At 34.0% G+C, this 14,660-nt stretch overlaps 1 protein-coding gene across 3 annotated transcripts in view; it reads left to right on the top strand.

Moving 5' to 3' along the window:
- LTN1 (listerin E3 ubiquitin protein ligase 1) overlaps window positions 1–14,660 on the top strand; it is a 98,290-nt gene that overhangs the window by 34,129 nt on the left and 49,501 nt on the right. For all 3 annotated transcript variants that reach the window (XM_072614928.1, XM_072614929.1, XM_072614930.1), the window contains 8 exons: window positions 978–1,125; window positions 1,744–2,565; window positions 3,564–3,605; window positions 6,448–6,637; window positions 10,399–10,638; window positions 11,872–12,025; window positions 12,678–12,825; window positions 13,104–13,290. In XM_072614928.1, the coding sequence (XP_072471029.1) occupies window positions 978–1,125; window positions 1,744–2,565; window positions 3,564–3,605; window positions 6,448–6,637; window positions 10,399–10,638; window positions 11,872–12,025; window positions 12,678–12,825; window positions 13,104–13,290 (1,931 nt within the window). The remainder of the gene's footprint in view (window positions 1–977; window positions 1,126–1,743; window positions 2,566–3,563; window positions 3,606–6,447; window positions 6,638–10,398; window positions 10,639–11,871; window positions 12,026–12,677; window positions 12,826–13,103; window positions 13,291–14,660) is intronic.

Raw genomic sequence — 14,660 nt, 5'->3', positions numbered from 1 at the left:
TAATTTGGAATTCTCATGATAGCAGGTTACATAAAACGGTGAAATCAGTATGCTAAGGTCAAAAGTGAGATCACTTTACCAAATGGACTCATTTGGTAGCTTTTTGAGAAGTAGGACCCAGTGTATACAAGATCTTAATTAAGGGTTTCATCAGTATAACTGGTTTTTAAAGTGATGATTTAAGTTCAACAAATAATGAAACTCATTCATTGTAGTGGAAATAAAAATGTCTATATTCTTTAACTTATTTTCTTAATTTTTTTTTATCTGTGCAATAGTTACGTGCTTATTTGTATATGAGTTAGTTTGTGAGGCAAGGTTGTTTAGTGGAAAAAGCACTTGGTGATTTGAAGTAAGAAAGTTTCTGGTTCTAACTTTATAGTTTTGCAAGTGATGTCAGGCAAATCATTTAAGCCTTAGTTTCTTTCTCTTTGAAATGGGAATAATAATTACTTGAACTATCTCCCCATTCAGGGGTGGAAGTATAAAATGGGAAAACACTTTGCAAATCTGAAGTGCTATTAATATTAATGGACAATTAATATCTTTTCAAATACGTTTTCTCCCAGATTTCTTCTATGGTTTTAAGTTGTTATTACTCCCTTTTTAGTTCCTCAGCATAAATAAGAAGTATTTAAGTTCATTGAATATAAGTCTTATTAGCTATGTGAATATGAATAATTTCAGGGCAGGGAGACTTATTTTCTTTATTAGCAAAGTGAAGGAGTTGGTCTAGATGGCCTCTAAAAGCTTCCTTTTCTTCCGTCACCTAAAGTTCCTTCATGTTGTGATTCCTAAGTACTTCTCATTTTTTAGTAGTTTTAAGAATGTCATTCTGGTGTTGGTAGAATATTTTCTATAGTGCCTATATTTTCATGCCATAATATTTCTTCTTCTTGTTAGCCATAAGAATGAGACAGTTCAGCAGTCAGAATTGCAAAATGATTGTTCTTATCACTTAATTTATTATTTCTTAGACTATCAACAGAACGAATCCTAACCAGCCAGTCTGAGCGCTCAGCAGTAATATCCGCATTTTTTGAATGTTTACGATTTATAATGCAACAAAATTTAGGTGTAAAAGAAGAATCAGTAAAAATGCAGAAGATGCTTATCAATGATCAGGTATTTATAAAATAAAAATAACTTATTTTAAAAATGTTTTACCTTTTAATATTAATTGATGATGTTTATCCTTTGTAACTTCTCACTTATTCATTAAGTAGCACATTATATTGGCTAGATAAATTTAGAATTCTACAGTTATTAAGTCCAAGCCTAAAATTACAGTGAAGTTGGAATTAACCATATGTTGTATCAGTGATCACCCCTTAGTGAAGTTAAAAGGTTGGGATAAACACAGCACAGAAAGAAACCTTCATTATTTTTTTCTATCTAAAAGAGGCCATGTTACTTAATGAGAAGATAGAGAACTGGGCTCAGAATCAGAAAAATGTGTTAGGTATGTGGTCCTGATTAAGTCACGTAACCTTTCACTGTCCCCCAGTTCATATTCGTAGAGAGAAATTCCTCACTGGGAGCTCCCTATACTGAAGAAAAAAAATCAGAGGTCTGGTTTAAAAAGAAGTAATTCAAGCAGACTAATTATGGCTGTAGGATTTTTAACTTTCACAGTTCTGGGGAGAAGTATATTTTTCAGTAACTCCAGAAGTTTGTCAGGAATATTTTACTTAAATTCTTTCTCCTCAAAATTATACTTTTTTTTTTGCCTTTCATTTTTAGTTGATCCCTTTTGTTGATACAGCACTGAAAGACCCAAGACTGCAGAATGAACAACTCTTTGATCAGTTAGCAGAAACACTAAATTCCTGGGAAACTAAAGCAGAAGCCCATGGAGATGATTCAGTAGTTAATACTTTGAAAAATGTGCTGAAAACTTTTTGGACAAGTCTATCAGAAATTTGTCTTGAGAAAATTAATGCACAAGAAACTGATGGGAAGTCATTATTGGGCATATCTACCTTATTAGAAGTTCTTCAGAGGGCAGAAAATTCATGGAAACAAAGGAAAAAAAAAGTTGCCAAGGTTAGACTTATAGAGGAGGCACCTGAAAGTAGCACAGAGAACAGCGGAGAAGAGAACAAAATAGATATATTTTCAGAAGAGAATATTGAAGAGTCTGAGTTCTGTTGGGACGAGAATCTTCCAGTTCCTGTGTCTCATTTAAGGAAAGGACCTCTGTTTGACATAGTGTGTAAACTTGCAGAGCAGAGTATTGTACATATCAGTGAACTGAAGTCAGACCAGCACTTAAGCTTTTTGTCTTCTCTTCTCAACTCTTTCTCTTCATGCCACCTATTCCAAGCTCTGCTGGACTTAGCAAAAGAAAAAAATGCCCGTGAACACCACTCTCCACTACCTCTTGAAATAGGAGGACCTATGCGTGACCATCCTGCCATACAATTTATGTATCACAGACTAATGAATTGGCTTAATGAAGACAAGAAGCAAAACATTGATTTCCTGGTGGATATTCTGTACAGCATCCTCTACTGCTGTGAAACTAATACAGAAAGAAAAAATATACTGGATGATTTAACAAAGGTATTACTAAGTTTGATTCCTTCTTTTTGATGCTTGGTTAGCTGTACGTTGCTCTGCACAAGTCCTTTAATCTTCCTGAATCCCAGTTTTCTTACCCATTTAAAAAATGGGCAGTACTGCCTTACAGGTAGTACTGTAAGGGTTAAATGAGATAATGTGAGCACTTGGTAAAACTTAAATGCTAATATGTAAAGAGCAGCTATTATTACTGTTGCCCTTTTTTGCTGTTAGACTGGCATGTCATCCTACGAAAATTTTAAAAGTAGATGGAATAAGTTGAAATTCAGAAAGTTTTTTTGGATTACTCTTTATTCACGTAGTCAAATCATTTATTAACTAAGTCAGAGCTTTTATTAAATGCTTGCTATGGGCTGGGAACTGTGTTAAGCATTAGAACATGGTTACTCTTTTTTTGGCAAAGGTTATAATTTAAAGAATATGATATTGATCCTTATTGAGAAATTATTCAAATGTGGAATGTCTATTAAAAAAAAGATTTAGACTTGATAGCTGTCTTCAGACATCTGAAGGACTTGGAAATGTGCAAAAGGGATTCCATTTGTTTTGCTTGGCTGTGAAGGGTAGAACAAGGAACTACCGTTAAAAATTTCAGAAAAGCTTCATCATAATTAGAGCCAATGGGCGGCTTCAGGATGTAGTTCTCTTTTATGGGAAGTATTAAAACAGATAAGTTAAATACATTCGTACCAAGAAGTTGGAGCACTTAGTTGATTATGAGGTTCCTCCCAGTTTCACAATTCTGTGATTTCATATGAGAATTTAGCAACAAGCTCTTTCAGTTACTGCCTTCAGTCTATAGATTGTGAATGGTGGGTTCTTTCAGTTTAGGAAACCTTAATTGCCAATCTTCTGACTGTAAGGGACTTTCCTAGCTTAATTAATTTTAATTCTCCTTTGTCCCATAGCAATTTTAGTATTTCAGAAGTTGTTTTTGCCCTGTTCTTGGATTGTAAGTAACTTTTTTTTCCCTCATTCAGTTGGATGTGAAATGGAATATTCTTCTTCGGATTATTCAAAAGGTATTTTCTTCATTTTTCTTTTATAGTTAATTTTTTTGTAGTTTTATTTAATAGTTGATAAGTCAGCGTGGTCGGTTTCCATATTTATTTACTCGTGTGGTATTGTGGCAAATTTTGGCATTACTAAATCCTTCCTCTCATAATTCAGGAACTTATTTCTTCCCAACAAATTCACTGTTCATTTTTTTGTTGTTGTTGCAATTTGTTCTAACCGGGCTTTAAATAGAGAAAAGGAGGGAGCACTTTTTGAGAAATCCAGTGTGACTTCAGGGGGAAAAATTTATTTTCCTAGTACCAGTGTGCAGTTTTTAAAAAAAATTTAAATTTTATATAATATTATATATTAATATAATACTAATATTATTATAATATAATGCATAATAATATCATATTTTAATATAATATAACGTTATATATTAAATTTTTTTATTTTCTTACTGTTTTCCTCCATTGGAAGGAAAAACCAAACACTTTGTAGCTAATCTGTTTTGTCAAGTAAAATAAATTCCCTCATTGGCCATTTCTAAAAATTGTTATTGTTGTTTTTTTAATTCAGTTAATTTCTTAACACTAAGGTGGCAGATTATAAATCTTTCTTGAAATTTAAAAATTTTTTTGAATAGTATTTATTTTTCTTTTCTGCTTTCTCCCACCCAATGAAAACAAAACAAATTCCTATATTGGCCATGTCCAAAAAGATATGCATCTCATTCTGCATCTTGAGTTCATCTCTCTTTAGTACTGAAGTAGATAACGTACTTCATCTTTAGTCCTTTGGAATTGTTTTTGTTCATCACATTGATAAAAATTCTATCGTAATTTTTTAACCTAATTTTTTAATAAGGCATTATAATCATTGTTATGATAATTCACTATATAATCCCTTCATTTTCATTCTATATGGAAGAGGTTTAGGAGTGATAGTATGACTTGGTTGATAGAGAACCAGCCTTGAAGGCAGGGAGATTAGATTCCACTACTAGTTGGGTGATCCTGAGCAAGACATTTAACTTCTCAGTTCTGCATGAAGCTCTTTAAGACTACAAATTGCAGAAAAGGTGCCACCCTGCATTGGTAGAGATTGTTTCCTCTATCAGGTGTTAATTATTTACTAATGCAATCACAGATTGAGTATCTTTGTCACTAGAGAAATGATTTGTTCCCTTTCTTAATGGTGCCCAAGCGTGATAAAAATTTTTGTGGTTGCCCTCCTAAAATTCTTCCTTTTTCGTAATATGTTTTTGTTTTGTATGAGATTTAAATTTCTAAGCAGCTAAATTTTTTTAAATAGATTTGCTCCTGAGACCAGCAGTAATCTACTATTGTAGCCTAGTTTTCATGTTATTTTGTATGTATTCAACAATCCATTTAACATCAAGCTTCAAATAAAAAATAAATTGGCTAGTAAAATGGGATTACCTACAAGCTAAAGAAGATTCTAAAGTAAGCTTTTTTTTAGAGCAAAAAGTCTTTGAATATTAGAGGCAAAAAAGACATGAGAAGTTATCCACTTGAAATCTCTCATTTTACATATGAGGAAATAGAGGCCAAGAAGTTAACTTAAAATTATATAGCAATGTAGTGGCAAAACCAGGAATAGAATTTTGTTAAGCTTTGCTTTTGTGTTATTCAACCCATTTTTAAAAATAGATTATTTCCAAACAATAATTTGTAAGGTTATTTCCCAATCCGCACTTGGTTTTTGGATGTTTTTTTTTTTCCAGATTGCTATGAAATGAACCAAGTTGCAATTTCCCTTCTTCCTCAATCCCCAAAACAAAAGGAGCATGAGGAACATGGATCAGCATGTTTCTGGAATGGATTGATGGATTTTTTTTCCTTGAAGATCGGTCCTTTGCAGTTAGACTTCTGGGCTCAATAACATGCTTCTGGGCCTAAGTTTTTCTTTTTCTTTTTTTATGGCAGTGTAATTTCAATCTTTAATACAGAAGTAATTTTGTACTATTATACATCAAGTGCTCTTTAATTTTAATTTAAAATTAAAGAACCAGAAAGTAACATTTGTTAGGTATTTTTTATTTAAAATTCACTTCTCAAGATTTTTATGAAGGATAAAGTATGTCTAACACAGTGCTATGCTCTGTGGGAAATACAAAGGAATTATAAAATAGCCCTTATCCTGAAGAGCTGTACAGTCTGTTTGGGAAGAAGACATATGTTTGGAACATGGAAGTACAGAATGTTATATGAGCAAATTCCCAAATGAGTGGTACAGACAGTATTTCAGAGAGGGGAGTAATCATCAGTGTCTGGAGTAGTTGCAGAATAGTTTATCAATAGACTTTGCATAGAGAGGTAGCATCAGAGAGTAGCATGAACAGAGGTGAGAGTATTTACATTAGACAGACTTAAATAGAACAGAGGCTGTGTGTTTAAAAAATAATGGGAGACAAAAGTTTGAAAGGGTTGGATGGGGTTAATTGAAGAGTCTGGAGTTTAGGGGGAGATAATGTGGCATATTGGCTAGAGTACTGGCCTTGGAATCAAAAGACTTGCATTTACATTCTGCCTCAGCTACTTCATGACTGTGTGCTCATGGGCAAGTCATTGAATCTCTCCAAGCTTCAGTTTCATCATCAATAGAGTGAGGAGAGTATGTTATGCATACTACTTACCTCAAAAGGTGCTGTGAAGAAAGCTCTTACAAACTTTAAAGTGCTATAAAGATGATACTCATTATTTTTCTTCAGATAGTGGTAAATAATTGAAGGTTTCTAGGCAAGCAACTGATATTTAAATAAGAAAAACTAATGAATTAAGTAAACTTGCATATCTTTGGCCTAAATCTTACTAATGCTTACCTTTACTGTTATGTTTTCAGGCATGCTCAAGTTCTGATAAACACTTATTAGTATCTACTTGGCTAAAGGGAGATATTCTTGGAGAGAAATTGGTAACTTTGGCTGATCATTTGTGTAATAAGGATTTGGAAGTTGCAGCATCTTCAGAATCCTTGACCTCAGAAGGATGGACCCTCTTAAGTTTAGTATTGTCTCAGCATGTTAAAAACGGTACGTTCAGTGTGTGTTTCTTTTGCCAGTTGGGGATCAGTTTTTGGAGATTCTACAATCGCCCAGGTTCAGCTTTTGTTACTGTTTGTTGTTCAGTCATGTCCATGGACCACAGCATACCAGGCCCCTCTATCTTCCACTATTTCTTGAAGTTTATCCAAGTTCATGTTTGTTGTTTCCATAACGCTATGTATCCATCTCATCGTCTGCTGTCCCTTTCTTTCCCAACATTAGGGTCTTTCCAGTGAGTCCTATCTTCTCATTTTATGGCCAAAGTATTTAAGCTTCAGCTTCGGTATTTGACCTTCCAGTGAATAGCCTGAATTAATTTCTCATGGCAGTTAACTCTTTTGATCTCCTTGCTGTCTGAAGGACTCTCAAAAGCCTTCTCCAGCGCAACTCAAAGTATAAATTCTCTGACCCTCAGCTTTCCTTACGGTTTGATTCTCATAGCCATACATTGCTAGTGAAAAAATCATTGTTTTGATTATATGAACTTTTATCAGCAAGGTGATATGTCTTCTTATTTAGTACACTGTCCAGATTTGCCATATAGTTCCTTTCAAGGAATGTGTCTTTAATTTCATGGCTGCATTTACTATCCACAGTGATATTTGAACCCAAGAGTATAAAATCTGGCACTGTTTCCATTTCTTCTCCCTCTGTTTGCCAGGAAGTGATAAGACCAATTGCCAAGATCTTTGTGGGTTTTTTTTTTTTTTTGTGATGTTTTTAAGCTTCAAGCCAGTTTTTACATTCTCTTCTTTCTTCACCCTCATCAAAAGGCTTCTTAATTCCTCTTCATTTTCTGCCATCAGAGTGATACCATCTGCATATCTGAGATTGTTGACATTTTTCCCAGAAATTTTATTCCTGGCTTTTTTGATTTCATCCAGCCTGGCATTTCACAAGATGTACTCAGCATATGTCAAATAAATAAGGTGACAATTTATCGCCATGTCACACTCATTTTCCATTCTTAAGCCAATTAGTTGTTCTATGTTTGGTTCTAGCTGTTGCTTCTTGGCCCACATCCAGGTTCCTTAGGAGACAAGTAAGGTGATCTGATATTCCCATCTCTTTGAGGACTTGCCACATTTTGTTGTGAACCACACAGTCAGAGGCTTTAGTGTAGTCAATGAAGTAGAAGTGGATGCTTTTCTGGAACTCCTTTGCTTTCTCCATAATACAGTGAATGTTGGCATTTTGGTCTTTGGTTCCTCTGCCTCTGAAAACCACCTTGCTCTTCTGGTAATTCTTAGTTCACATGTTACTGAAGCCTACCTTGAAAAATCTTAACCATAACCTTGCCAGTGTGTAAAATGAGCACAATTAATTGTTCAGTAATTTGAACATATTTGGCTACCCTTCTTTAGGATTGGGACGTAAACGAATCTTTTCCAATCCAGTGGCCACTGTTGAGTTTTATGAATTTGCTGGCATATTGAGTGCAGCACTTTTATAGCATTATCTTTTAGGGTCTTAAATAGCTCAGCTAGAATGCATCAGTTCCATTAATCTCCTTGTTAGCAGTGATTCCTAAGGCCCACTTGACTTCCTTCTCAAAGATGTCTGGCTCTAGATCAGCAACCACACCATTGTCATTGGTGATATTAAGATCTGTCTTGCACAGTTCTTCTGAATATTTTTTCCATCTCTTCGTAATCTTTTCTGCTTCTGTTAAGTCCCTACTGTTTTTGTCTTTTATATTTGTCTTCCTAGTTTTGCGTGAAAATGTTCTCCTGATACCCAGTTCTCTTGAAGAGATCTTGTCTTTACCATTCCAGTGTTTTCTTCTGTTTCTTTTCATTGCTCATTTAAGAAAAACTTTCTTATGTCTCCTTCCTATTCTCTGGAATTCTGCATTCAGTAGAATATATTGTTGCCTTTGTCCTTTATCCCTTTCACTTTCCTTCTTTCTTCAGTTATTTGTAAAACCTCATCAGATAGCCATTTTGCTTTCTTGCTCTTCTTTTCTTTGAAATGTTTTCTGTTGCTGCCTCTTGTATAGTATTGCAAAACTCTGTCCATAGTTCTTCAGACACTCTATCTACCAGAATTAATCACTTAAGTCTATTTATCACCTCTACTTTGTATTCATAAGGGATGTTATTTAGGTCATACCCATATGGTCTGATGGTTTTCCCTACTTGGTTCATTTAATAAGAAGCTCGTGATTTGAATAACAGTCAGTTCCAGCTATTTTTTTAGCTGACTGAGCTTCTCCAACTTTGACTGCAAAGTATGTAAACAGTCTGATTTTGATGTTGACTATCTAGTGATATCCATGTTTAGTGTCACCTTTTGGGTTGTTGAAGAAGTGTTTGTTATGACCAGCAAGTTGTCTTCACAAAACTGTTAGTCTCTGCCCTGCTTCATTTCTTGCTTGTTATGTCAGTTATCTTTTGATTTCCTACTTTAGTATTCCAACCCCTATGACAAATGCGATATCTGTTTTTGGTGTTATTTCTAGAAAATATTGTAGATCTTCATACTGATCAACTTCAGTCTCTGGCATCAGTGGTTGGAACATAGACTTGTATTACTGTGATGTTGAATGGTTTGCATTGAATTCAAATAGATATCATTCTGTCATTTTTGAGATTATACTCCCAGTACCCTTTTATTAATAACTATGAAGAGGGCTGCTCCCTGTCTTCCAAGGGATTCTCCCCTACAGTAGCATATGTAGTGATCACCTATTCACCCATTCCCATTCGTTTAGTTCACTGATACCTAAGTTTAATCTTTCCCTCTCCTGTTTGACCACATCCAGCTTCCCTTGATTCATAGATCTTATATTCCAGGTTCCTGTGCAACATTGATTTGCAGTATTCAGTATCCTGTGTAGAGTCCAACACATCCACAGCTGAGCTTCCCTTTGACTTTGACCCAGCCACTTTATCAGTGCTGGAGTTACTTGTAGTTGTCCTCCATTCTTCCCCAATAGAATATTGGGTACTTTCTGACCTGAAGGGCTCATCTTCTGATGTCATCGCTTTGATCATTTTAGTAATGTCCATGGGGCTTTCTTGGTAAAGATACTGGAATGGTTTGCCATTTCCTTCTCCAGTGGATCACTTTTTATCAGAACTCTCTACTGTGATCTCCCTCTTAGATAACTCTAATGGCAGCTCATAGTTTCATTGTGCTGTGCAAGCCCCTTTGCCATGACAAGGCAGTGATCCAAGTTCAATTAACTTGTTAGCTGTTGGCCTAGAAGCCAGAAGACTTTTATTATTTATATGTGAAAAGATTTAATTTTCAAGATCTTTTACAGACATCATTAGTGCTCTCTTAATCCTTTAAACATGGAAAAAACTTAATTTTTTTAACTTGAGTTTTGTTAAGGTAATCTGCTTTCCTTAGAGAACATCAGTATTTTTATGATGTGCTTTTGAGCTCAGTTTGAAAGCATAGATTGAATAGTCATCTTGAATTTTCTCTGTGTCTCTGTGTTTGAATGTGTATTTATGTACCTATAATTTATAGTCTCAGAGGCTTGCTGGGCCACTGATGGGTTAATTGGCTTGCTCATGATTACATAGCTGGTATCAGAGGTATGACTTTAAATACTGAGGTCTTCCTAACTCCAAAGACTGGCTCTCTGTCTGGCCCTCATGCCATGTCATACTGCCTATATATTTGGAGAATTATTCTGATGAAAAAGAATTACCAGTAATAAAAATATACAATAGAGGTTCTTGAAAATGCAGTGACAGTCTTTGTAATATTTTATTTCTTTTTAATTTTTTCAACAGATTACTTGATTGGAGAAACTTATATTGAAAGAATTATCAGTAAACTTAATGTAGCTCTATCCAGGCCAAAGCACATTTCAGAAGTTGGAAATACTCAGTCACCGGTATCTTTCATCTGTGATGTGGCCTCTAACTTGTTCATTTCTATGAAGGGATGTTGTTTAATGCCATCATCTGAAGAGCTGTTATTGACAATCTTTCAGTTGTGTGCTCAGAACCAGGATTGTACGCACTTATCAGGTAGCAATACGCATGCTTCTGAACAGTTATTATTTAAACTCTGTTCTTGGGAAATGGCTTTGGATACTGGAAAGTACATTTTGCACATGATCTCATTATTTTAACATGGAATTTAAAACTTTGTTTTAGAGGGTTAGAAATGGTCACCATGTTCTGTTTTAGGCATGAGGCTTAAGGGTTTCTAGAGAGAAACATCTAAATAGTCAGTATGATTGTTCTCCCATGAAAATGAACAGAGGTTCCTTGAAATAAATTGTTTTACTTCTGTTTTTTATACCTAGCATTTAATATAGTGCCGTACACATAGGTACTTAATGTTGATTAATTATTTGGTAATGAATGCCAGTTAGAAAAGGATTTTGAGATACCAGGTATTCTATCCCCTTGACTTCATACCTGAAGTATCCCAGAAAATGGCATTCCTGTTGTTAGGATTTAAAACATTTTCAACTATTCTAAGTCACAGGTTGACATGTGAGATGTACCATTTTGAGAATTATAGGATATTAAACTTAGAAGGGAATTAGAAATCATCTTGTCATATGCCCTTTTCCCTTCCTTCTCCGTTTTTAGACCTAGAAACAATCCTGGAGAAATGAAGTAAGTTCCCAGAGGTCACATACTGAAAACTGGACTAAGACAAAAGTCTCCTTATTCTCACAGTGTATTTTGCAGCACCACATTGCCTCACCTCCCTAATAGTTAAGAAATAAAATAAAATACACTTTGGTATCATATCCAGATAGTCTTTTGTAAAAATTAGATTTCTCAACCCTTGCTTTAGTATAGAAAAAGGTGTCCAACTTGCTCCCAGCAGGCTCCAGAGGGTATGAACCACATTAAAGTATAATTGGGAAATATTGGTTTTCTAGGTCATTGTGCTACCTTTAGGGATCTGTTTTGATCTGAGTTTGCTCTAGTATACTCTCATGTATGAAAGGAAAAGAAAGACTTTTTAAAAAGACCTCATTATTACTCTCCCTGGAAATGATGGTAGTATTTTTCCAACCTTTAGAATCAAACACTTGTATGAAATCATGTCATTTATATTTATGTGCTGGCTTGTGTTAGTCTCATGATTCAGAAATGCTTTACTTGGTGGTTTAATGTTTATTTTACATTTTCTGTTTAAACGATGCTTTAAAAAACTATTGTAAACTATGACCAAATTTAGATGAGTAAAGTATTTGGACATTTTGTGTTACAAATTACGTATTAACTGCTTGATTTTAGACTTTCTTGTCTGTAAACTGAAGCATACTTGGTTATGTGGCTTACATTCACTGCTTCTTCAGTTTGGAAATGCAAATAAACAGAGCACCTTCCTGCACTCATCTGCTCTTTGGCTCAAGAACCAAATTCAGTCTACATCTTTGGATGTCAAAAGGTACCTTCTCTATACTCTATAACTTAGTATTTTTTTCTTTGTTTTCCTTTTCAAAACAGCAAACCTCGTTCATGCTTGTTGTATATTAGTATAGAATTAATTTAAGTTTCTTGAATTATGATTTCTTGCTTAATGAGTATTAAATGCTACCATATGCTGTCCCTTTAAGGATATTCAGATATTGAAAAGCATTTATCTTTCCAAATATCATAAATGCATCTCTAGTCTAGGGCAGGCTTAGGAGAGGTCTGCTCTTGTTGGGAGCACCCTTTGGTGTTCTTGTTCCAATATCTCTGAAATGGAGGTTTTTCAGGAAGCAAGTATAACTAGAAACAAACTGGGATGTGATCTGTTCTAGAGGTCAGCAACAGAATTGGACTAAACTCTAAGGATGAAAAGGTGAGGTGAATATTTTCTTCTGCATTTTCCTTGTCAGGATGAAATTCTTAGATAAATGGTACTATTTCAAGAGGAGTGAATAAAGCATGAGATGTAAAATTGAAAGACATAAATTTCTCATTTATGAATTTATATGATGTGGGGAAAATCATTTAACTCTGAATTTATCTTTCTAGTTCAGTAAAGATATTATCTTATACAAATGTCCTTAAATGAAAGTAACAGTTTAATTACAATTTTTTTTTGTTTTCAGCCTTCGAGTTGTGATGTCCACTGTTGATGACTTACTAAATAATCTTTTAGAAGCTTACAATTCACATTTTCTTCTGAGACTTTTTCTTGAAAATATAATGCCAAGTGATAGTGAATGGAAACATATGAGGCATTCTCTTTCTACACAGGTATGTTATAGACTGGAAAACACCTTTAAGCTTTGTCTCCTTCCAAGCTCTCTTTTAACGATTATTTGGATTTCATTCCAGCTAGTATCTTATGTTTGCTATATAATCTGGTGAGAGTGGTAAAACATAGTACTATGAAGCTTCCAAGCCATTTGTGTACCACAGCATTATTAAGCAAAATAGTTTTTGTTGCACTGTATTATTTCAGTTTGGGACCTGTATAAGGTATACCAGGAGAACTTCTTTCTCTCTCTCACTTTTTTTTTTTAAATTAACAGTGGTTACATAAACCTCTTTTGGAAGGAAGATTGAGTTTGAACTATGAACACTCTAAAACAGATTTCAAAGAACATAGTACTATGAAGCTTCCAAGCCATTTGTGTACCACAGCATTATTAAGCAAAATAGTTTTGTTGACTCTGAAAGAGGAAATAATTCTCGAAGATATTAAAACTGAAAAAATAAGTAAGTATTGCTTTATGATGAAAATAAAGGAAAATAAAGGCTTACATAAAATGTGTGAAAAGGGATAGTAAATACTGCAATTTTAGTTCTTTGAATGTAACATTGTTTTAGTGCTGAGGGAAGCTGAAAGACCTAAATGCTAGATCAAACTAGAAATCAGATGGGAGCATATTGACATTATATTAGAATATTATAAGAAACAGAGCATAAAGTAGGTCTGTCTTGGTCTCATCTAAAGAAGAATTAGTTATGTAATTACCAAAAGTGTTTTCATCACAATAAATGTTTAATGAATTAAATTGTCCAGTTCTATGGCACACACGTTATAGAAAATGATATCTGAGAAGATTTTGCAGTGTTTAGATAGGAATTCTATACTCTTTTCCTTTTAACACTGCCAACATTTTTATAGGGATATCAGTTTTCTTTTTTAAAAACTTTGTTATTATAAACTCATATACAAAATAAGAAAGAAAAAAGAAACAAACTTAAATACCAAAACTAAAATAATACAAAGTAAGAAACGATAAAAAAGCATTACCATTTGCAGAACAGAATATGAGAAAATATATATTCAAAAAATTATATTCAAATATATATTCAAAATATACAGCAATAAATTTCCTTTTCAGAAAGCCTATATAAGAAATAATATGCATTGTGTTGAGAACTGTCAGTCTTTGCTTCCTTGTAGGTTTTCTTTTGTTCTCTGCTGTGCACTTTTTACTTTGTTCTTTTTTCTCCCTTCTTCCCCTAGAAAACTACAATTAAGCAGTTATATTTATATATAGATATATATGCACTTATGTATATACATACATACATATATAGACATATACACAAAGATATACATATATACAAAAACATGCATATACTGTACAGACATACACTTACATATCCTTAGATACCTATAATCATTTTCATATATAGACATATACATTCATATGCATCTATGTAAGACCATACTATACTTATTTATCCTTCTCTGAGGGTGGATAACCTCTTCTCCATAAGTCTGAGTTTTTTCATATTTTTCCAAGTCTACCAACTCATCATTTCCTACCCTGTAGAAATATTCCCACCTTATACTGTCTGGTTGTTTTAAATAATATGGCTGACACACAGTGTATTTCCCTGTTTTCCTCTTTTGATTAAATCTGTTTTAGCCTTAACCTTGTCTGAGATCATGATTACAACCCTCCTCCTTTTTCCCTAACAAATTCTACTTCTGATCTTTATATTTGTGTGTACCTCTTATGTTCTGTCCTTCCCCACTCCTCTACTTCTACCAGCTACTCTCCTATCACTTAACTTACCCCTCTTTCAAGGATCCCTCCTTTATCCTCCCATTCCAATTAATCTAAATTTCC

This window comes from Notamacropus eugenii, chromosome 5, assembly GCF_028372415.1.
Source record: "Notamacropus eugenii isolate mMacEug1 chromosome 5, mMacEug1.pri_v2, whole genome shotgun sequence".
NCBI lineage: Eukaryota > Metazoa > Chordata > Mammalia > Diprotodontia > Macropodidae > Notamacropus > Notamacropus eugenii.
Note: the sequence above shows the minus strand (reverse complement) of the source record. Positions and strands in the feature narration are given on the sequence as shown.